The sequence below is a fragment of the Myotis daubentonii genome, chromosome 9 (assembly GCF_963259705.1).
Source record: "Myotis daubentonii chromosome 9, mMyoDau2.1, whole genome shotgun sequence".
NCBI lineage: Eukaryota > Metazoa > Chordata > Mammalia > Chiroptera > Vespertilionidae > Myotis > Myotis daubentonii.
This window is the reverse complement of record NC_081848.1, coordinates 77697114-77721279: the sequence shown is the minus strand read 5'-3', so window position 1 is coordinate 77721279 and position 24166 is coordinate 77697114. Positions and strand designations below refer to the sequence as shown.

General features: G+C 46.0%; 1 protein-coding gene across 3 annotated transcripts in view; it reads left to right on the top strand.

The window, feature by feature from the left end:
- Positions 1–24166, top strand: part of KIAA1549L (KIAA1549 like) — a 214817-nt gene that overhangs the window by 129981 nt on the left and 60670 nt on the right. For all 3 annotated transcript variants that reach the window (XM_059709757.1, XM_059709756.1, XM_059709754.1), the window contains exons 5-10: positions 2200–2419; positions 3170–3303; positions 8399–8561; positions 10201–10260; positions 14421–14572; positions 20731–20902. In XM_059709757.1, the coding sequence (XP_059565740.1) occupies positions 2200–2419; positions 3170–3303; positions 8399–8561; positions 10201–10260; positions 14421–14572; positions 20731–20902 (901 nt within the window). The remainder of the gene's footprint in view (positions 1–2199; positions 2420–3169; positions 3304–8398; positions 8562–10200; positions 10261–14420; positions 14573–20730; positions 20903–24166) is intronic.

The following is a 24166-nucleotide window of genomic DNA, read 5'->3' as shown; positions in this document are numbered from 1 at the left end:
GGCCCTCTCCCCTCACTATTACACCAAGAACTAGGAATAAGGTTTGGTACATAATTTGCCGGCTGTTGTCAGTCTCTTTTATATAATTTTGAAAGAAAGAAAAAGAAAGAAACGCATTCCATGTGAGGCATCTGTGGTTTCTGTGGCAGAAACGTTATTTCAAAGTGGAAAATGTGGCCCAGACAGCGTGGCTCAGTGGCTGAGCATCAACCTATGAACCAGGAGGTCATGGTTCAATTCCTGGGCAGGGCACATGGCCGGTGGCAGGCTTGAAACTCAGTGTGGGGTGGGAAGGAGGCAGCTGATCAATGACTCTCTCTCATCATTGATGTGTCTCTCTCTCCCTCTCCCTCTCCCTTCCTCTGTGAAATCAGTAAAAATATATTTTTTTTTAAAAAGAGAGAGTGAAAAATGTGAATGTTTCTATTGGTTGCCTGATACAGGTTCCACTAAACTTCTCTCATTTGCAAACGAAATTCATAGTTTTTGCCTTTTCTGCATCTCCTCACAGACTGCTGTGACCGAATGTATTTTTTTTAATTGGCTCCCTTTTAAGAACTTCAATACATATCTTTTGAAAGGATGTTTGATATTACCACCACAAATGGAAGTCCCTAAGAAAAGGGAATCATAAAAGTGAGAATAATGGAAGCAGCTTGTTAAATTCAAGCTAGACATGGTTGGCAAAAATGTGATTGTAAGGATTAGAGGGGTGTTAAAAGTAAGTACTCCCCAAACTGAGACTCAGTCCTTGGGGTACTGAGAAGGACAGGGGCAGGAGTCACTTTCTCTCTGGCATCCCTACTGCTGTGTCCATGCTCCATCTAAAAGTAGCTTGTTCCACTGAAAGCCACCTTTAAACAAATTTTTATTTTTTTTTCCAGTGACAGTTTATATTCAATATTACTTTGTATTAGTGTCAGGTGTACAGCCTAGTGGTTAGGCAGTCATATACTTCACAGAGTAATCCTCCGATATTTCCAGTACCCCTCGGTGCCATAAGTAGTTATGACAATATCATTGACTATATTTCCTTTGCTGTTCTTCACACCCACATGACTCTTTTGTAGCTACCAATTTATACTTCTTAACCCCTTTAACTCTTCCACCCAACCTCCAACCTCCCATCCCCTCTGGCAACCATCAGTCACCTAAAGTCGTCGTTCCCCCCCCCCCCCCCCCCCAGCTGTCTGGAGCTCCACCTTTGGGAACAAAGTGTGGAGGAACCAGAGGCACAGCCGGCCTGTTGCAAAACCAGTTTTCTTGAACCCTTGGGCAAATGCATGTGACACTACTAATGGAGATGCCAAAATAAAGGGGGAAAGTGGGTGTTTAAAACACCCTGACTTATAATGAACAACATAAACTGATGAACAAAAACAGATCCAGAGACAGAGAAGCATCGATCAGACTGTCAAAACTCAGAGGGAAGGCAGGGGAGGGTGGGGGTAAAAGGGAGAGATCAACCAAAGGACTTGTATGCATGCATATAAGCCTAACCCATGGACACAGACACCAGGAGGGGGAGGGCATGAGGAGGGGTAGGGGAGGGCAATGGGGGAATAAGGACACATATGTAATACCTTAATCAATAAAGAAAATTAAAAAACCACAAAAGAACACCCTGACTTGTTAATAGAAAACCCGAAGAAAGCAAAAATAAATAGTAAAATCTAAAGTCTCAAAACCTTCCAATTGGGTTAAGAAGAGCTCAGATTATCATATCTCTTAAGACTCAGCTGTAAGAGAAACTTTCTCCATGGCCCACCCCCACCTCAATCTTGAACCAACTACATGTCAAGAATCGGGTGACCTCTAAACAATTCTTCACTCAGCTTCTAGAGAGAAGAAGTCACCTCATATACTGTTTGACCCCTGTCCTGAAAGTGCCCCCACTTGTTCTCTCACTTCTGCCTTTTAATTTCCGTAAATGATGAGAAATTAAGTGATTATCCTAAATCACTTAAGGAATCAAAAATACGCAGATTTAATTCTGTTCCATGTATTTTCAATATAGTTTATATTTTGTTGTATTCTGATATTTTGAGACTTGCCAATCTACGTCTGCTTGATAGGGTTGTTAGAATATTTGTTGAACGAGAACATCCTCTTCCCCAGCCATGCTAAATGGTCCTAGGAAACACCAAGAACTTAAAGTGGAAACAAGCACTGAGTTCTGTGGGTCCGTTTGTTTTGCAGGTGGACATTCTGGAACATTCTCATAACGTCACAGTCGGTTATTACGCTACCAAAGGGAGGCTGGTGTACTTGCCTGCCGTGGTGATCGAAATGCTGGGTGTTTATGGGGTCAGCAACGTGACTGCAGACCTGAAGCAGCATACCCCAAGCTTGCAGTCCGTGGCGGCTCTCGCCTCCCCGTGGCATCCCCAGCCTGCAGGCCACTTCCAGCTGAAAACAGGCAAGTAACTCAGGACGAAAGGGTTCTATCGGTTCTGGGACCAGGGGCAGTGCCAAGAAGACACCCGTTTAAAAACTCCATTGCTAACTGCTCTGTCATCTCTTGTTCAGATGCCCAAGTGCCCTGCACATCAGCCTAATTTTTTTCCTGGATTTACTAGAAATATTTCTTCACAGGAGCCTTTCTTCCTACCGTATATAATTGGTACTTTTGTGCACCAAGTACTGTAGTTTTTATTTTTTTTCTGTATTATGGGTACTGATAAGAGCTAAGTAGCCATAAAATCTATGCTTTGGAGCAACACATTGCAGATGCCACTGAACTGGAATCTCTGAGCTTCTGCCTTGGGATCTTTCTTCCAAGGTTCCTGCTGATTCCAAACCACAAGCATAGAGAAACCGTTGAAATGGAAAGACTCAGTCAACTTAGTCATGCAGGTTATTTGATTATTTCCCCCCTCCAAAGAATCAGAAGGCATTTTGATGCCTTGGGTTATTTTTTTTAAAGTATCTTGGAGCAGATGTCTCCATATTCCAATCAAATGAAACCACAAAATCCTTTGCACTGGGCGGGCCTCGGGTCTCATCACACTTTCAATTCTTCTGGGTTATAGATCATGTTAAGAGCCACATCTGAAACTACAGCCAAACCTTGTCTCCCTTCTTTGCCTGATTGCTCCGATGTAAAAATTGTGGTTTTATGTTACGACGGCTATTAAGCCCGAGTGCGGATTTATGACTCTCGTTCTAGTGCTTCAGTTTGTGAGCCAGTCCGACAACATACAGTCCTGCAGGTTTGCTCAGACGATGGAGCAGAGGCTACAGAAGGCCTTCCAGGATGCCGAGAGGAAGGTGCTGAGCACCCAAAGCAACCTGACCACGCAGGTGAGGAGGGCGCTTGAGCCGTGCGGTCGACGGAGGCCAGTCATAATGCAGATAGATGTTGGCAAGAGGTGACTTGGTCCCCCATTTCAAAGCTTCCTGGGGTGGATGTTACTTCGTGCTTTGGGCGTGTGATGTAGGCAGGAGACGGTGCCACTCTGGGGCCCCGGAGTCGAGTCAGTCCCGGCACTGGTGAGGCTGTCTGGGATATGGGTGCTGTGTCGCTCTCTACCTGCTGTGGTTTGGGATTTTATACCTATTTTCCCACGAAGATGCCTCAGGCCTTTCCAATACATTCATTATTTTTAAAAATTGAACTGGAATATACTATATAAGATATGTCAGATGTCTCATAGAAAATGAATCATTTTTAAATAGCCAACTCACTAAGATGTGCCTATTCTGTGATTTTCATTGAGTCATTTTACAAATATCCATGTGAACAGTCACCTTACTTTACACGCACACACACACACACAGTATATTTAGGGCTTCCTATGTGCCAGGACTGTGCTAGGTGTTTAATGAATGTTTTGCTACATAATACTTAAAACTTCCTTCTGAAGTTTATCATCACCATTTCACAGACGAGGAAATGGAGAGAAAGGTGAGAAACGTCCAGAAGGTCACATGGTTGGTAAAAAATAGAACAAAGACTTGAGCCAAAGCCCATACTGTGATTCATCATGCTATACTAGTATCAATGCAATACAGAAATGGGACCCTTGGTGAAACTTTTGACAAACACATTGATTATTTCCCAGGAAAATCCCACTCCTGGTTTACTGTATTTGAGTTTCCTGGATTTTCAGTAGATATGCTATAAAAAGCCTTTCTCAGACCTTTTTTTTTTTTTTTTTTTTTTTTGCAGTTGTGTAGATACCATCCCACTAAAGACAGATGCTTCTTAATGGTATTTATCCAGCCACCAAATTTCTCTAATTAACTGAACAAGCCAATGTCTCTGTTTCCACTAAACCAAAAGCCTTTGCAATAAAACGCAGTGGTTTTAAAATTGACATTTAGCATAAGTGAATTATCAGCAAAGCCAAGATGATGTAGAAAGCATTCAATTTAATTTGAATGAGAAGCTTTCCTTTTCTAGATCAATCCAAAGTGCAAGTATCTCATTATGATTTGGTTTATTTTCGACTAAGATCTAAAAACGTGCCACAGACTTAAGATTTATGTAAGGAGTATGACTCAGCTTTTTGGTGGGAGATCTTTTTTTCTGATGGGATTTGGAACTTCATAGGTAGAACCCGCTTAGAGCTACAATATGCTCTGTTCAGGAAGCACAGACCCACGGAGCACCTGCTAGTCATCAGGCCCTGGGAGGGACGCCGAGATAAAAAAGCGGCCCTTGGCTTTAGCAAGTAAGAGACTTTTCTTGGAAAAGACTACAGCAGGCAATTTGAAAATTGTATCTAAGTAGATTTTGAATGCTCTTGAGAGTATCAACAGCTTTTTAAAAAAAAAAAAAAAGAATAGGTTTTTATTGATTTTTAGAGCGAGAAGAAGGGAGAGGGCTAGAGAGCTAGAAACATTGATGGGAGAGAAGCATCATCGATAGGCTTGCCTCCTGCATGCTCCCTTCTGGGAATCGAGCTCACCACCCAGGCATGTGTCCTGATCAGGAATCGAACCCTGACCTTTGGTTCATAGGTAGATACTCAACCACTGAGCCATGCTGGCCAGGCAACAGCTCTTTTTAAAAAATCTTTATTGTTGAAAGCATTACCAGCTCTAGAAATGAATGGCTAACTAGGTGAATTGGTTTATTAACCCCATTTCTCTTCTTGCCTTGGCTGACAGGAAGCCCACAGACAAAGTTGTTGCCCTCTTAGCCCCTACGTCATGCATAGAGAGCTGTATGATAGCCATTCCCCTGGGATTGTCTTTAATCTGTTTTTCCAGAACCTGGTTTTGTAATTATAACTTTCCATTTCATTGTATTAAATATAATTTGTGAAGCACTTTGGATTCTCTGTGGAATAAGACCATGTAAATATTTAATTAATTTGTTTAGAGAATTATTGAAAATGTGACTTACAATTATTTTTTTTACTTGTATAGCGTTGATATTAGAGGGATGGTATTAGAGGGTAGATTACAGTTGACTCAATTAAGAATTTTTGGTGCAGCCGTAGCTAGTTTGGTTCAGTGGATAGAGCATCAGCCTGTGGACTGAAGGGTCCCAGGTTCTATTCGGTCAAGGGCACATGCCCAGGTTGCAGGCTCGATCCCCAATAGGGGGCGTGCAGGAGGCAGCCAGTCAATGATATGCATGTACTTTATGCCACCAACTGTACACTTAAAATGGTTAAAATGGTAAGATGTATGCGCTTTACCACAATAAAAATGTATGAAACTGATGTAATGTCATATGACAGTTATACTTCCATAAGAATATTTTTAGCTTAAAAAGGTATAACCATTATCAGAGGATTACACACTCGGGACTCCTCCATTGCAGTGGGATTGGCATTCTTGGGATGCTGCTGGATGAGTATTTTGAGAGGTCCCCACGGGAAGATGAAATGTGGCAAAAGGCTTCTTTTCCTGGAGTTACATTCCTCGGGTTGTATAAAGTCCCATGTCCCTTAACTCGGTCCTGAAAACGGCGCAGCTGGGGCTTTCGTAGAGCTGAAAGCAAAGCCGGTGTCCAGAGTTTTCATTCCATGGTGGAGGAGGGTCTGAGGTAGCATCAGGCTAGATTCAGTCCATCAGTCTATTGTGTGGGTCCCACATGGCCGTGAGCCACATGGGTGAATGCAGGGTGTGGGAGCCCCTGCAAGCCAGGAGTTAGGCTCGAGCAGCAAGAGGGCGGTGGGGGGATGGGGGAAGGGGAGGCTCCTTTGTTCAGGAGCCTAAGTAGCAAATCTCCAGCTTGCAGTGGCCATGCCTTCTAGCCACTGACTTGTTCCCAGGTGTGACTGACAGGTAAGCACCTTCCCGTGGCACCCAGACCTTACCGGGCGTGCGTCTATTGTCCAGTCCCTTCCCCAGCATTCTGCAGGGGATAGACTTGGAGAATGTTAATTGCAGCTTTCTGGCAACGCTGCATACATGGGATGCCTGTATTTTCTAGCCTCGCTTTTACTCCTTTCCTGTTACTAATAAACAGCTTATTGTAACGGTATCATAATTACCTGGTCAAGTACAGTGTGCACAGAGGCACCCGTACTGCAGGCTGTTGGGGACCCAGTGGGTTTTGTTGAAAAGCGGAAAATAAAATGTTCACAATAGAGATAAAGGTTGGAGATAAAGGCTGTAAAGTTATTTTAGCAATTTCTTTTATGGGTCACAGTACAGTGAGGTCTTTTGAGTTGTTGAGAAGGAAGTGGCTTTCTTTTTAGTAGGTTGAGAACGAGGCATAAATACCTGTGGCTAAAACCACATTCTAAAAACACTTCGCAGAGAGGAGAGTTGTAAGAGTTGACCAGCGATGCGGGCTCTCTAGGTCATTAATGATGGGACTGTATTATGTACTCCGTGACTATATAAGAGACGTTAAAAGGAACTTCCATGCATGGGGAAAGGTGGGAGATAACGTGAAGAAGATATTCTTGACGGTCTTCTTCAAAGCAAGGTTAAAAGGAAAGTTGCAGACATATGTATGTCGGAGCACACAGAGGCCCGAGAAAGACAGAGAGCAGCCAGCCCCTGGCAGGAAGAAAGGGCACACTCAAATGAAGACAATTTGAGGAGAGTTCAATAGAAGGGACCCTTTGCAGAAGCCTGGGCAGGCACTAGGGAAACCACAGGGACGGTGCAGTGCCCGAAACAGGAACAACTGGGACTGAGGGGGCAGGGAAAGGAACAGTTACAGGAAGTCAGAGGCTTGAGTTGCCTAACGGGAGCTTTGACCCCACAGGGATGAAGTCCCCAACACCAGTGCTCTGATCTCACTCTCCCTCTCTCCACATCCTCCTGATCTCCCTTAAAAAAAAAAAAATTCTCACCAGAGGATATGTTTTTTATTGATTTTTTGGGGGGAGGGGGGAGAGAGGAAGGGAGAAAGGAAGAGAGAGAAGCATTGATGTGAGAGAAACATCGATCGGTTGCCTCCCATATGTGCCCTGACGGGGAATTGAACCTGCAACCTTTTGGGGCATGGGATGATGTTCCAACCAACTGAGCTACCCGACCAGGCCCTGACCTCCCTTTAGCTGAAGCCAGTGGGCAAAGGAGCCCACTGGGGTGGTCTGGTCCACAAGGGCCTGCCTCTGGGGCTGCTGAGCAGGACAAGAGGGGGTGGCAAGTGGATGGGGAGGAGGAAGGAGCAGACAGAGGCTGTCTCACCAAGTGGAATGACTTCCTACTGCATCTGTTTTTCAGATCTCATCTGTGGGATATTTTTGTCCATACCCTGGCCCAGAAAACCTCGTTTTCCAGTAACGAGAAAACCGACTTAGACAAAACGCGAGGAGAAAAACACACCATCTCATACTTATATTTGCATGTTCTATATTGAACTCATAGGCCACAAGGAAATGCAATCACTCTCTAAAGAAGCTGTTGGTGTTTCTGAATTTCTGTGTAATCGGGTTCAGTCACTGTTTGTTACTAGGCTGGTGTTCATTTCCTGTCCTTCCAACTTAAAAATTCCCCCCAAATGTTACTTGAGCTTTTTCTATCTGAGCACGTGAGTCCTCCGGAAATTGAACATATCCGTGCTGTAGAAGTGAGACAATCTAGCCCCTGGGGAAAATACACAGCAGGGGTTAGAACCTGAAGACTGCCTAGGTTTGAATCCTGGCTCCGTCACTTCTTAGCTGTGTGACCTTGGGCAAGCCCCCTGACCCTTCCAGGCCTCAGTTTCCTCCGCTGTAAAAGGGAATCCTAATCAAGTACCCCTCCCGGGGTGGTGGTGAGGGTTAAATGAGATAAGGTGCCCTTCGCACGATGCCCGCACGCAGCCCGCAATCAGTGAGTGACGACCGCTGTTATTCTTGTCTCTTCCTCACTCTTTCCCCACCTCCCTTTCAGTCCTACCCTCAACTTCTGCTGAAACGTCTTCTCCCGCGGCCTCCGTGAAACAGACCCTCATCTTATTTGGCATGTCTCCCTCCCCTTTCCTCCTGTGTCGATTCAGATTGTGAGCACGTCCAACGCCTCCCAGACCGTCACCTTGGTGTACGTGGTGGCCAACCGGAGCTCTTTCCTCAATGGCACCGTCGCCAGCAGCCTCCTCCGCCAGCTCTCGGCTGAGCTGGTGGGGTTCTACCTCACCTACCCGCCGCTCACCATTGCTGAACGTGAGTATGTCCCCGTCAGGCTGGGACTCTGCCGGCTTCCCCGGGGCCTTTCTCCCTTGTGCAAACATCCATGGTGCCAGGCTGCATACTAAATCCTTTGTCATAAAACAACTGGGATATGTGCTCACACGAAGATAGAATTGATGACAGATTTATTATTGCACATTGAAAAAAAAAGCACTTGCTGGATGCCTTTGCTCTTCACAGACCTCTTATCTCATTTACTCCTTACAACCACCCTATGAGGTAGGTGCAAAATTATTAGCACCATTTTGCAGATAAGAAAACTAAGTTTGTTCAGTTTAATAAAGCGTCCACACTTACACGGCTGGTCAGACATGGAATTTGAACCCAAGCAGTCTGCCTCTGAGTTTATAAGCCCGCCTGGTGGGGCACTTGCCCTTGTGGCGATATGGATTGCTATCATTTCCCCCGCTTCTACCATCAGCAAATGTCCTGGGGCCGTCAGCTCTGGTCCTGGCTATAGATTTCAGTGCAGCTAATTTGCCATCAGCATCGTGACTTCCCTTGATGAAGAGCAGATAGCCCTGTGGCCTCATCTTCCGTTAATGCCTCAGTTACATAATCCTCACCACCATGCAGCAGGTGTAAGGCTTCGAAGACGATGCAGCCTACATTCTGTCTCCAGACACTTGTACCCAAAGGAAGTAAAGATTTGTGCTCTTAAATGTAACGATTGATCCTTTCCCAAGGTCACTGAGCAAGCGTTTTATAAAACACACTAGAGGCCTGATGCACGAAATTCGTGCAAGAGTAGGCCTTTCTTCCCCCGGGTGCCAGTACCAGCTCCCCTTGGGCACCTGGGACCGGGCTTCCCTCGCAGCCCTGGCTTCATCTGGTAGGTCATCCGGAAGGACGTCCGGTCTAATTAGCATATTCCACTTTTATTATTATAGATATTAGCAAAATTCTTTCTATGTTCTTCTATGGTTGCTTTTGATACTGTAAACAAAGGAGAGGCTGTGTGTGGCTATGCTTTAGCACAAGATAGCCATTCTGAAATTTTTTTTTAACGTTTCTTTAATAGCAAGCGTTTGTGAATTTCCACGCAGTGAGGAAAGATAACTGGATTTAATGGAAAAGGTGGTGTCATAAAGGAAGCCATCATGTCACCTGGCAGCAAGTGAAGAATTTGTTTTCTTTCATCTTGATATTTTGATAATCACAACAGCTAAGGTTTGCTGAGCACTTACTGTGTGCCAGGCGCTGTGCTAAGCCCTTTACATGTATTAACGCTGATGGTCACTGCACCTGTCAAAAGATGTTAGTTAACCAGCATTTGACATTGGAAAAATACATGCGAGAGAGAATCGTTCCTAAAAATGGTAGTGCTGGTTGGATATTTTACAAGAGAAGGCTCCAGTTAAGACAGGTTCCACTTAGGAGGTTTTGATGGAAAAACTGAAAAAGCAGAAATCCACAAACCCTAGGAAGCTCTTCATCTGAAAGTGAGCTCTTTACTGAGCATTTTCGATTTCTGAATAGCAAGGCCGTTCGGGCCTGTATGTCATAGAACTCCTACGGATGATAAAGCAGGACTCACCTATGTCTATGTCCCGTCACAGTGTTTACATATAAACTCGTGAAAGTAATTTGGTGTGTTTCTTACTTGTTTTAGCGCTGGAATATCCCAACCTTGACATATCGGAGACAACCAGAGACTATTGGGTAATTACAGGTAATCTCTTATTTTATTTCCCCTTTCACCCTATCAGGTTGGTTGGTTGTTGTTGTTTTGTTTTAAGCTTCATGTCAAAAAGATAAAAAACTAAAAAAAAAACTAAAAAAATTAAAACTGCGTGTGACTCGGTGCTAGGATTGGCATCCTTTTTTTGGTCCTGTCCTATGAGTCAGGGAGTTACTTTCACAGAACCAGGAGTGGGTTCTTGTTTTTCAAAAGCCTGACAGTAGTTCTGAAAAGCCAAGAAGCGAGGATTGGCAGCAAAGAGAGAAGGCAGGTGTTTATAGGAGGAAAAGTGAGCAGGCCAGCCATAAACGGAAGGGCCAGGAGGGGGAGGTGGTGGTCTGCTAGGGCTGCCATGGAAAGGCCCCCAGACTGGGGTGGGTGGGGGCTTCAGAGTAAGCTGAAACGAGAACACACACACACACACACACACACCACCCTGAAGATGAACATTAGATAAGTCATTTAAAATAGCAAGCTGCAAGGCCCAGCTAGTGGCCCCCGCTTTGCAGAAAGTGGACCGATCGGGAGGAACAGCACTTACCTGTGGATGCCCAGGGCGTGCCCATGTGAATGGTTGTCTGTGTCAAGACTGTGGGCCTTTCTGCACTGCCCTACAGAATGCCCGTGGGCGTCAGGGGAATGCCAGCGTGCACCGTCCTCTCTCCCCGGGCACGAGGCCCACGCCCACACGAATCCTGCGGAGCCCAGGCGTGTCCTGACAGGGAGGGTGGGTGGAAGTAGAAGGGTGTTTGGGTGGCATTTTCTTTTTTCCCCTTGACATTTCCCAGCTGAGCTTTATGAAACAGCAAAAACAGTTCTTGTTTTTCAAAAGCCTGACAGTAGTTCTGAAAAGCCACGAAGCGAGGATTGGCAGCAAAGAGAGAAGGCAGGTGTTTACAGGAGGAAAAGTGAGCAGGCCAGCCATAAACGGAAGGGCCAGGAGGGGAGGTGGTGGTCTGCTAGGGCTGCCGTGGAAAGGCCCCCAGACTGGGGTGGGTGGGGGCTTCAACGATTCTAGAGGCTGGAAGTCCGAGATCAAGGTACCAGCAGGGTTGGTTTCTCCGGAGGCCTCTCTCCTTGGCTTGCAGATGGGCGTCTTTCCTCTGTGCCTTCACGTGGTCCTCCCTCTGTGTGTCTGTGTCCTGATTTCCTCTTCTTATAAGGACACAGTCATAGTGGATTAGGGTCCACTTATATGATCTCATTTTACCTCAATTCCCTCTTTAAAGGACCTGCCTCCAAATACAGTCGCATTCTGAGGGTCTGGGGGTTAGGCCTTCGGCACCTGAATTTTGGGAGGAAACAGTCCTGCCCATAACAAGGAGGGAGGTCGGTCCTGTAAGTCATGGAAGATGTGCCTGGGCGAGCAAGCCCACCTAAAACCCGCTTCCTCCCTCCCGTCTCCTCCCTCCACACACTGCGCAGGCGAGATGGGCCACTGCCTACCCACGGACACAGGAGCACAGCCTTGCGAGGGGGCCTGCTCAAGACCTCTCCTAAATTGTAGAAAATTGCTTTTCTTTCTCTCCTGCGGAGCCAAGGATATGCAGAGATTTTTTTCTTTTACCTGCTAAGTCAAACTAAAGAAATGTGTTTAAAAATTTAAAAAATAAATTTCACCAGAGTTTATGCCCAAGAGAGAGACAGTGCTAACCCAGCAACACATTGTCCAAACCAGCAGGTTATGTAACATTTACAAAATCATTTCTTTTCTCCACCAGAAACGCTGCTTTTTAATTTGCAGAGATTTGCCCCCTTCTGTTAACTTTAAGGTTTACATTGAATGGTAGCACGTCCACTCTTGAATGCTGCATGTCCGAGACGACCTCCTGTTTCAGCCTGCCCTCGTGTGCCTGTGCCTCTACTGTAGTGACATGGCCTCAGCTCTGCTACATATGAACTGAGTGTGTCCTTGAGTCAGTCACTCCGACCCTGTAGGTGTCACACTCTCACCCTTAGAATCAGAAGATAGGAGATGAACATTTAGGTCCTTTTGGCTCTGAATGTGTCGGATTCGACCACCAATAAAACAGTTCCGATCGAATACAGGAAGCTGAACCAGGCCTGATCATTGGAACTTTAGGCCCAGCTGCCTCCTAAGGACATAGTCTCTTTACACATAGAACAAGGAGGCACTGGGAGCTGTCCAGGTGCTGATTCCATGTAACCCTGTGGGAGGTTCCCACAACCTCCTACACTTCCCTGGAACCCCGCCCACTCCCCCCCCCCCGCCCCCACACACAACTTTTACAATTGTGGTAAAATACACACCACATGAACATGTCCGTTTTGGCCATTTTTAAATGTACAATTCAGTGGCATTAAATACTTTCACAGTGTTGTACCACCGTCACTGGTATCTACTTCTGGAGCTTTTTCATCACCTGGCTATCCCTTTCTTTGACATCCCCGGGATTCTCACAAAGTAACCAACCCATGATGAAGTCCTCCGTGTCCTGTGTCCTCTCTCCTACTCTGCCCATTGGTCAGGAGAGGCCAACTCCGAAGTAATCCTTCAGCGGTTGATTATGAAATTTTACTAGAGGGGCAGCTCTGAATCGGCAGGAGCAGGGGCTCTTCTGTCTGGGGCCCGGGGGTAGGCTGTGCCGGGGGCATTCCCAGGGGCCTCGGTGGGCCTGCCCCAGTGGGAGCAGCACCTGAGCCTTTCCTCTTTGGTGGCAGGAATCCCGCTGACAGCTGAGCTGGGAGTCCCTCACAAGGGCCCTAGAAAGAGAGCTGCCTTATGCCCTCCGTGGGGATTATTCGGTATTTATGGCCTCAAAGAAGTAATTTCTGAGACTCAGCTGTGGGCTTTCCTTCCCTCTCAATCAGTTAAAAATAATTCTCTGTATCTCAGTGTCCGTTGCTTGTTCTGGCCCTGAGCAGAATGCGATCATAACGGCACGTTCTTTATACCCAAGCTGTGTCCATATCCCAGTAGATGGCTGCCATTAATGGTCCTTAGCTGGATCATGATAACACAAGCTCCCCAGCCCACGTAAGTTTTGGTTTCTTTAAGATAAGGATTGTTTTTAGCATTTTTGACATTTCCAGGATGGCTGTGTTTGAAGGCAGTGTTGTGTGTTTGGGATGAAGTGTGCTTCCCAAGGAACTTGGAGGAAAGACTAGATTTGGGGGGTTGACAGCAAAAGACCACCAGTCACTCCCATAGTTAGTGGCCATTGCAGTCCTAGCCCTGGTGTTCATTAAAATCCTTCCCCATGCACCAGCCACTGCCTGGAATTCCATCACCGACGCCTTGCCTGTTGATTGCAGATGCCCTGGAGTAGATGAAGCTCCGCCGTGGAGGACAATGGCAAGAGGAGCTTCATGTGCCTTCCTTGCGCTGGCCACTGTGCTAAGCTCCCTGTACACCTGGTCTCATTTCACCCATAGATCTCTTTAGGAATATCTTTGCTGTGATGTGGACTTACGCCCTTTTTACAGAAGAGGACTTGGACGCAGGCAGGGCCAGTTGCTTGCTGAAAGTTTCACGCTGGCAAGAGCTCGCTCTTTCTGTCCCACTGTCCGGCTCTCAGATGGAAGAGTACCCAGAGGGCCTGGGGCAGCTTTGGGGTGGCTCTCAAAGTGACCACACAGGAGGGAGAGATGAGGACATAGAACAGGGTGGTTTGCCAGGTTGTAAGGGGCCGATGTGCAGGATGGAGCTTAGATTCCTCACAAAGCTATTGAGGAGGAAAAATAAAATAAGGGTAGCCCGGAGCCCGAGTTTCTGAGTGGAAACCAGTGGAAAATCCAGTTAGCCAGACCTGTATCTAGGCTGTGTTCCCGTATGAACTCTAACAACACATAATCTTCAATAAGGTTTGGATTTACCACAGCAGCGTTAGACGTGTCTCAGCCCTTGGAGGAGAGAGTCCAGGCTTTGTCTGGGTTTGAACCCTCACTTTCCTAGTTACTAGGTGTGACCTTGACAAGTCACTTCACCTTCCAGCATCTATAATAACATGTGGATAGCGATTCCTACCTCCTGGGGCTGTTGTGAGGGCCAAGTGAGGTCAGGGAGACAAGCCCTCACATGAGGTAGGGCCCATGGCGCCCTGTGGCTGGGGCAGGGGTGGAGGGGGTTGTGGTTCTGAGTCAGCAGGGAGCCTGTCTGCTGAGCAGCCCTCTGCCTTCTGCACCCGCAGTGCTGCAGGGCGTGGACAATTCGCTGGTGGGTCTGCACAACCAGAGCTTCGCCCGGGTCATGGAGCAGCGCCTGGCCCAGCTGTTCATGATGTCCCAGCAGCAAGGCCGGCGGTTTAAACGGGCCACCACCCTGGGAAGCTACACTGTGCAGGTGGGTGTGCACGAAGCCTCTGGGGTTTTCTCGTACCTGGGGGAGGAGGGATGTGCTGCCTGAGACTAAATCATCATGCTGCATGCAGAGGAGCAGGGACACTGCAGACGGACCGAGCCATTTAATCAGCGCTGCTCCCAGGGTGTGGGGTCAGGGGTCATAACATCAAAATGACGGGCGAGAATTAGCTACTCTCACTACTAGATGATAAGGAAAGGAGGTTTCGGAACAAATGCTGCACGCATGCAGATGTTTATTCAACAGACAGTTGTAAGGAAGCAGGCACAGGCTACTCAGCAACCTGTTCCGTGGGCTGGATGAAGTCCCAGCTCTCGGGACTCCCAGGCCCTCTCGCCACCGGCACCACCGCTGTGAATGGCAGTCACCCATCGGCATTGCAGGTACTGGGTTCTGTTTTCCTTATTTAGTCAGTTTGGACAAGTAGCGCCTTGCAGGCTTATAACGGACACGTGGCCACACGGGGATTTAGGCTAAGGAGCCGTAGCAGACGCTGTTGGTGCTCTGCCCAGATCCCCTTTCCGTTTCTCTCAGTGCCAGCAGCCACCTCTGAACCTTTACTGAAGGAAGGATTGCTTTTGAGATGCAGGAACCCACCTAGCCCACACCATGGCGGCCGGAAGTGCCTGGGAATTAATTAACCAGTGGGGTGGGGGTATAAATACCCCAGCTCCCTGGTCTCTTAGCTAGCAGATTTCAGAAATGTATCCTTTCCATCACTTCCAGAGCTTTCCCACAGAATTAAGCTTTCATTACCCACTGTGGTGACTGGCTTACTAACACACCCTTTTAAGCTCCCTCCCCCCACCCCCATCACCTGCTCACCTTCCCACCAGTTCCTTTCATCTCTCAAATAAACTATAAACACTCAACTCTTCCGAGTCTGCTCCTGGGGACCCTAAGGGCAGACAGTAGCCATCCCCAAAGTGGGGATTCTAAGCTTCTAGATTCTTTACCTGGTTCAAGCAAGAGTGAGACTGTCTCTAGCGTATTCTAGCCAATCCACACGCCTTGCATAGCCCTAATTTCGCCAAAGGAGAACCCATTTCTAACATTCGTGAACAAGATAACACATTACAGAAGGGCACTCCCGGTAGCTGCCTCCCAGTGGAATTCCCAGTTGGAATCTCGCCCACTGCCCTGGGGTGCGAACTCCTGATTGTCAGTTCACCACTCGGTGGGTATAAATTAACCCAAACATACATGCATGGCATCGCACTGTCTATGAAGAAGCAGCGAGGAAGTATTTGAAAGGAAGTTACAGGCATGACCACAGTCTGTCTGCAGATCATGCCCCAGGCAGTCTTGTGAGTACAAAGAGCCCCTCTCCTGTGGAGTCAGCTGTGCCCCCGAGGGCGACTCCAGGCCTCTCGTTCACAGTGGGTGACTTCGGTCCCTTGTCCTGTTGGATGTGGCTTTGTTTCTAAAGGTCTCTGTGGCCTGTGACAGCCTGGTCCTGAGGTAAAGGGAGACAGTTAATTTCGCTGGTTAATTTCGCAGTGCCTGGCTGGTGATTTCCCCTCAGTGGGCTCTGTGTAAGCCCTGCAATTCACACTTCTCCAAACAGCAGAAAGGAAGTCGCTCAGAGGACAGTGACATGGGATTTGCCTCCGCGGAAGCGGGAGGCAAATGATTTACTAATCACACCTACAATCCTGGTGTGATTAGTAAAGCTAACAATCTAACAACATTCTCTGTGTTGAAAGGGGCCCCAGTGAGATGTGCGTCTCTCTCTTCTGAGTACCCAGTGTGCTCGGCCCCTCTAGTCGCCAGAAAGGTCTGAGGGAAGCAAGTAGGGATTGATTTCTGCAAATCCCTGATTTGCAGGGGCTGTAGATCACCTTCTAACATTACCCTTGGAGAAATCTTGCTAAGAGGGATTTGCTAATAAATTGAAATGGAGTGAAGTTATTAGATATTTGAAAGCTCATTCACCTTCTAACTGGTTGTACGGACACTCTCCCCACCTCTCCCCTGAGGGACAGGAATAACGTGCCCGAGTTTCGCAAGTAACATTCCCTCCACATGCAGAGACCTTCCTTTTGGGAGCTGCTTATTTTAAAAGATGAGCCACTTTCATGAATATGGAGCTGTAGAGGTCTAGAATTTAAAGATACTTCTCTAGTAGGTATATTTGAAAAAGTGAATCCAAAGAAGAAATTCACTAGTAAACATTTTTTTATTTTTTATTTCTTGTTAATCCTCAACCTGAAGATTTTTTTTTTTTTTTTCCAGAGAGTGGAAGGGAAGAGAAAGAGGAGGGGAGGAGGGGACAGAAACATCGATGTGAGAGAGACACATCGATTGGTTGCCTCCTGCAGACACCCTGACGGATTCGAACCTGCAACCCCAGGATGTGCCCTTGATTGGGAATTGAACCTGCGACCCTTCCGTGCACAGGCTGGCACTCTGTCCACTGAGTCACACCGGCCAGGACCAAGAAACATTTTCACATGTTTGACTCCATTTGTCATGAAAGTAATGCAAGTTATAACTACCACAAGATTACATTTTCACCTACCAAAGATCAGTGAGTGGTACTACCCAGTGTTACGGAGGGTGCAAGGAAATGGGTACATTCTAAGTGTCAGTGGGTCTGACCTTTCGGAGGGCGAGTGAGCAATTTAGACAAGAACCTTTTAGATGGTCACGGACTTTCTCCTAGAGACTCATTTTGAAGAGAGAGGTAAACACGGAGACCAAAGGGGGAGAACAGTACTTTTCAGACGGTGTCCAGAAAACGGTCCCGTAAGGTGCCTGGCAAAGGCGCTCCGGCCCCGTGAGTGTGGGTAAAGCTACGTCCCGTAGCCCCTTCTTGATGAGTCCCAAGGCACATTGGCAAACCAGACACTCTGAAAGACCAGAAGCACAGAAATCGCCTTTCCACATATTATGTGGTTTCTACATTTAAATGCCAACAAGACCCTTGTTTGTTTTTTTAAATATATTTTTATACAGAGAGGAAGGGAGAGGGATAGAGAGTTAGAAACATCGATGAGAGAGAAACATCGATCAGCTGCCTCCTGCACACTCCCTACTAGGTATGTGCCCTCAACCAAGGTACATGCCCTTGACCGGAATCGAACCTGGGACCCTTGAGTCTGCAGGCCCATGCTCTATCCACTGAGCCAAACCAGTTAGGGCAAGACCCTTGTTTTTAGTAATATCTACATTTCCACACTATTATAGAATTTTATAAAAATGGAATCCTACAATATGTTCTCTTTTGTATAAAGCTTTTTTGACTCAATGCAGTGTTTTTGTTGTTGTTTTTAATCCTCATTCAAGGAAATTTTTTTATTGACTTTTAGAGAGAGAAGAAGGGAGGGAGGGAGGGAGGGAGGGAGAGAGAAAGAGAAACATCGATTGGTTGCTTCCCATACATGCCCTGACCAGGGACCAAACCTACAATGTAGGTATGTGCCCTGACCCAGAATTAAACCCATAACCTTTTGGTGTACAGGATGGCACTCCAACCAACTGAGTCACTGGCCAGGACTCAGCGTAGTATTTATGAGATTCATCCATGTTGTTGCTTATTTGGAAGTTTATTTTTGTTATTGTCTGAATATACTACAGTTTACTCATTCTTTTGTTGATGGATACCAGGGCTTTCTCCAGTTTTTAGCTTTTATAAACAAAGCTACCGTGTTCATTCTTCTACAGGTCTTTCTCTGGCCCTGTGCTTTCATTTCTCTTAGGTATATAGTAGGAGTTGAATTGCTGGTTCGTGGGTTGGGGGATGTTCCTTCTGTAAGAAGCTGCCCCATCCTTTCCCGAAGTGTGCCATTTTACACGCCCGCCAGCCAGATGTGGAGTTCCAGTCACTCCACATTCCCATCAACACTTCTCATTTTAGCCATTCTCGGGGGTGATAGTGGTGCCTCAGGGCTTAAATTGAATTTCTCTACTGAGCTTTTTTTTTTCAGGTCTTTTTTTTTAAAAAAAAAAATATATTTTATTGATTTTTTACAGAGAGGAAGGGAGAGAGATAGAGAGCTAGAAACATCGATGAGAGAGAAACATCAACCAGCTGCCTCCTGCACATTTCCCACTGGGGATGTGCCCGCAACCCAGGTACATGCCCTTGACCAGAATCGAACCTGGGACCTTTCAGTCTGCAGGCCGACGCTCTATCCACTGAGCCAAACCGGTTTCGGCTGAGCATTTTTTTTTTTTTTATATGCTCATTGTCTACCTTGCTTTGTGAACTGTCCGGTCAGAGTTTTTTAAACCTATTTTAATTGGGTTGTAGTAATATCTATTTTTAATTGTTATAGATACCATATATACCAAGGGGTATAAAAACATGTAGAGTTTAAAGACCACTAATAAAAAGAACCATGACTCAAAGGATGAGAACATTATTCTTAGCTTACCAGAGGAGCTTTTTAATGTGTCTTCTGTTACTATACACATTTCCTTTCTTCTATCAGAATTGAATGTGCCTGTATTTTCTGTATATATTTTACCAATCACGTGTATCCCTAGACAGTACGTCATTTGGTTTTGCCTGTTTTTAAATTTTATGTTCTGTTTGTTTTTTGTTTTGTGTGTTTGTTTTGTTTGTTTTGTTTTGTTTTTGCTCAGTGTCAGACTTTTGTATTCAGCCAAATTGATGCAAATAGCCAGAGTTCATTTATACTACCCTATAACATTTCATTATGTGACTGTACCATACTAGAACAGTAGAATAGTAGACTACCCTTTCTATTAGTGAATTTTGACTTTTTAGTTCTTTTGCTCTTAACAATGCTGTTGTAAACATTTTTTTGTAGTATCTTTCAATATCCTGTAAAACTCATAATCTGTAACATATACTTTGGAAAGACACTATACTGTACCATAATGTCTAGTAGTTGTTAATTATAAGAGTGAAAAGTTGGTAGCAACCTAAGTGTTCAAAATGGAGTTTAGTTAACGTGTATGAGGCAGGCATACAGTAGAACATTATGTCAGTATTAAAATGTATGCTTTACGTATTTGCAATGATTTCCAGTTGTTAATTACAGTGCTGAAAAATGAGTAACAATTTAAGTGTTTAACAGTAAAGGATTCGCTAAATAAATGTATGAGGTCTGAGTTAGAATGTAGGAATTGACATTTATGCTTTTGTTATATTTAAGGTCATTTAAAGATACAAGTAAAAATTGCAGTATGTTTTACTATAGAGAGAGTGCTATAAATAATTTTGTAAAATAATAAATAAGGGGTTTGTGTGGGAGAAAACAAAGAATAGAAGCAAATACTCCAAAATGAAAATAGTCATTAGCTTGTGGTGGAGGGAGTTCAGATTGTTTCTATTTTGTTTTATTTCTTGATGCTTTTCGGTATTTTCAGATTTTCTGTAGGGAATATGTGTAACTTGTATCGTGGGAAAAAGCAACAAAGGTTATTTTAGAAAAAGAACTTTGAGTCTCCAGGTACTGCTTTTATCATCGGACTTTTGAATTGCGGACATACAAGTTCATTCCCCACCCCTCTCTGGCAATTACAGGAATTTGTTTTTTTGTTTTTTGTCTTTTTTTTACCCCCAACTCTTTTATTTTTTCAAGAAAAATTATTTTAAGTGTAATAATGTTAAATGCAATAAACATTAATGTTTCAAGAAAAACTATTTTAAATATGATAATGTTACTTGCAGTAAACCTTAGTATTTCAAGAAAAACGATTTTAAATATAATTATATTACATGCAATAAAAATATTTCAAGAAAGAAGGATTTTAAATATAATAATATTACCAAAACCGTACGAACATAGTATAATTTTGCAGGAATTAGAAATCTTGCTTGAGAATAACCTGACGCGCCCTAAATTAATGCGCAGGCCTATTTTTAAATGAGGCCAGCGTTCTCTGGAGGCTGGAAGACATCTCCATTTCAGCGTTTTCTTCTGCAGCCTCAAACTGGGCCGCCCAGATGTTCACATTTCCTCCTCCGTCTCCCCCGCCAGCGACAGCAGGGCTTCTTACGGGTTTGGTGATAGGGAAGTACATTAAGGCTGGTGTCTGAAATGTACACTGCAGGTCCGCTTGGCCACGGAAGGCGTCAGCAGCCAGGAGAGAGCCTACTGATCGCCCGAGGGATGGCAGGGTCTGTGCAAGATGCCCTATAAACATGGCCTCTTTTTTCCTGAAAGATGGTGAAGATGCAGCGGGTGCCGGGACCCAAGGACCCAGCGGAGCTGACTTACTACACCCTGTACAACGGAAAGCCTTTGCTGGGGACCGCGGCTGCCAAGATCCTGAGCACCATTGACTCCCAAAGGATGGCCTTGACCTTGCATCACGTTGTCCTCCTGCAAGCTGACCGTAAGGGGATGGTCTTTCCATTCATTATTTTTAACGCCATTAAATGTTCCCTGCAAATGAAAGTGATTCCCTGAGCTCCTGTTAATGGACCCAGAGAGAAGCATTTCTGTACTAGAAGCTTTTTCAATCCGTCAGCTGTGTTTGAAGCAGTGGGTTTTGGGTAAGGGATATGTTTTCAATATTAGAACGATAGTAATGATATTGCTACACCCAGATGCTACCCACTCTTCCTCCTCAGTGAATAGCTAGAGAAATCACCGTAGCTGAGATCCTAGTTGCCCGCTGGGGAATTGAAGATAATTTGGTTCACTAAGTATCTGTAGAGTCCTACGTGAACTGCCTTGGTGCTGGAAGACATACAGAAATGGCCAAGAGCTGGGCCCTGCCTTTAAGGAGCAGAGAGAGAGCTAATGCAGGATACAGAGGCGTGGCCTGCAGGGAAGTGCTACAAGGGGGCAGGCAGTGTGATGCCGGCGTCAACCCAGGGAGGTTCGCTCTGAAGGGGCATCTGAAAAGAGTGAACAGAGAAGGGAAATTAAAAATAATAGTTGCCTCTTTGAATACCTTCTCCTGTGGCAGCTGCTATTTTCTTTTAAATTACATTTTTATTGATTCCAGAGAGGAAGGGAGAGGGAGAGAGAGATAGAAACATCAAGGATGAGAGAAAATCATTGCTCAGCTGCTCCCTGCAGGCCCCCTACTAGGGATTGAGCCCACAACCCAGGCATGTGCCCTTGACCTGAATCCAACCCAGGGCCCTTTAGCCCACAGGCCTACGCTCTATCCACTGAGCCAAACCGTCTAAGGTGCAGCTGCTATTTTCATTGCTTCATATAGACTTTCTCACTTTTTCCTCTCATTGGGGCAGCTTTATTCAGCTGCAAATTACAGATGAGGAAACCGAGGCTCAGAAAATTCACTAACTTGGTCAGTACTGCAGAACTAGTACCGAGGTTGCCAAGATATGAACCTGTCTGACTGCAAACGTGTTCTTAGCTGTTATCACACGCTAAGATTTCAGCAGAGAGAGAGGGGAAGGGTATATTTTCCAGAAAGAGGGAGCAGCCTGAGAGAAAGAATGGAAGTGAAAGCACCAGCTGTGCTTGAAAAGCAAGGAGTTCAAACAGCCCGGAGTGCAGAAACCCGAGGAGGAGTTGATGGGCTTGGAGTCGTGTACTGCTTCAGAGTCCGGCCTTGGTGGCAGGGGAAGGAGACTGTACATAAGACGATTCATTCGCTGGGGATTTTTGCCTGGCTCGCTGTCTCTTCTGCATCGCTCCTCCTGTCCCAGTCCATCCTCTACTCTGACCTGTCAGTGCTGTGCCTCCTCACTTCTGTTGAAGGCCTGGGGAAGGGGCAGAAAAGCGAGAGCTGGTTTTATGTAGAGCAAGAGGTAAATGGACTGTCAGGGGGAGTGGTTGAGGCTGAGGGGACTTGGCTGATGGCGGTTGAAGGGGAACAGTGGAAGGTATGAGAGCACAGGTGGGAGAGAGATCGTATCGGAGAAGATGCATGGAGCCTTTTGGAAGTGAGAGTCCAGGGGCCGTCTAGGGGACTGCCCAGAGGTGTGGCTACGACTCCGAGAGCCAGGCTCCAGACCCTGTTAGCCTGGCTCCAAAGCTGCTGTCCCTCAACCTTGCTTCTTTGTCTCCTCCGAGTCCACTGGTCCTCTCAGTTCCCTTCTACCCTGATTCACAGTCCGCTCTCCTTTTCTCCGTTTCATCGTTATGTCCTCTCGGACTTTGCAGGTGCTTCCCAAATAACTCGGCCTCAGTCACTTTGTCATTAATGCACCATCCATGCCGCAATTAGAATCACTATAGTTTGGGAAACACAGATTCTGATCTTATATCTACTCCATTAAAAGGTGTATATCGGATGGGTCTTCGCTGTTCACAGAGTAAAATCCAGACCCTGTAACAGGGGCCTCCCAAGCCCTTCACAGCAGGCACTCCGCCAATGTGCAGCTCACTTCCCAACCTGGTCTCCGGGCTGCTTCTCCAGCTGTACCGCCTGCTTTTCTCTCCTTCCTGCCTAATGCTTCAGCCACACAGGAGCATTCACCCCTCACTTTCCCTGTTCCCCTGAAGCCTTCCTCAGCCCCTGAAGCAGAGCCCACTTCCCCCAATCCTTCTTCGTTCCACGGGCTTCCATTGCCCTCATCACATTGAGCAAACGAGTTGTTGCCGCTCTCTCCCTCTTGAGCCCTTTAAAAGCAGTTGCCATATCTCATTTATCTTTGGACATCCAGCCCCAACAGCTGCCTGGCTCTGTTCCTGTGAAGGCAAAAGACCAACCTTCGCTAAATGCCTGTGCCAGGCCCCGAGGGAGGCACACAGTTGGAAGACACCAACGCAGAGCAGTTGAGAGCAGAGCCTTTGCACTAAGACAGACCTGGATTCACCCCACCCCCTGCTCTTCCACTTTGTAGCTATGGAGCTCAGAGACCAATGAATGACCTTCCCTGACCTTCATGTTCCTCATCTGTAAAGTGCTAATATAAAAATCAGACCTAGTAGAACTACTCAGAGGACTAAAGGAGAGAATTATTGCATGGAAAGGGCTTAGTACAATCCTGGGGCACCTACTAAGCACTTACTCAGTGGTGGGTGAGTGTCTCATTTATCCACAAGGTAGAAGGACCAAAGGAGAGAGGGGATGAAGACGGAAAGGTGATTTGAAGGTTAAGAACCCATATAGTAATTCACGGAATAGGGTGCTGGTAATGAAAGTAGGAAGGGAATTGGAGAGGAAAGGCATTTTTAAAAGGGTGAAGTAACTTATTCTGTCTGGGCCACGCTGAGTTTAAAGTAATGAGATATTAAGGGGTGCTTGGGGATATCGAGGAGGTGCTGATAAAATATTGAGGGGGTATTGATGGGCTATTGACGGCTGAAGTTAAGAAAGTTGGAATTCAAGCCTGGATCTCAGGAGAGAGGTTAAAATTAACACTAGATTTTGAGACTGTCCCAGATACAGGATAGAGTTAAAATCCCAGAGACACTCCGAGTCCACGGGGAGAGAGATAGCTAGAGGACAGACCCTGGGAAATGCCTCCATGCCCAGGGTTGGATGAGGAAGAAGCTGAGGCCAGTGAAGAAGAGAGGAACAGAGATGTTTTAAATCCAATTTTCTCCTAATGGTGTTGAAACCAGCCTGCAATGTGAATCTGAGGTCAGCACTTTGAATAGTCGCAGTGTTGAATGAACACCTTGTCCCTCTGAGGGGGGTGTTAACATTCTGTTCCAGTGTCTTCTGTTTTTT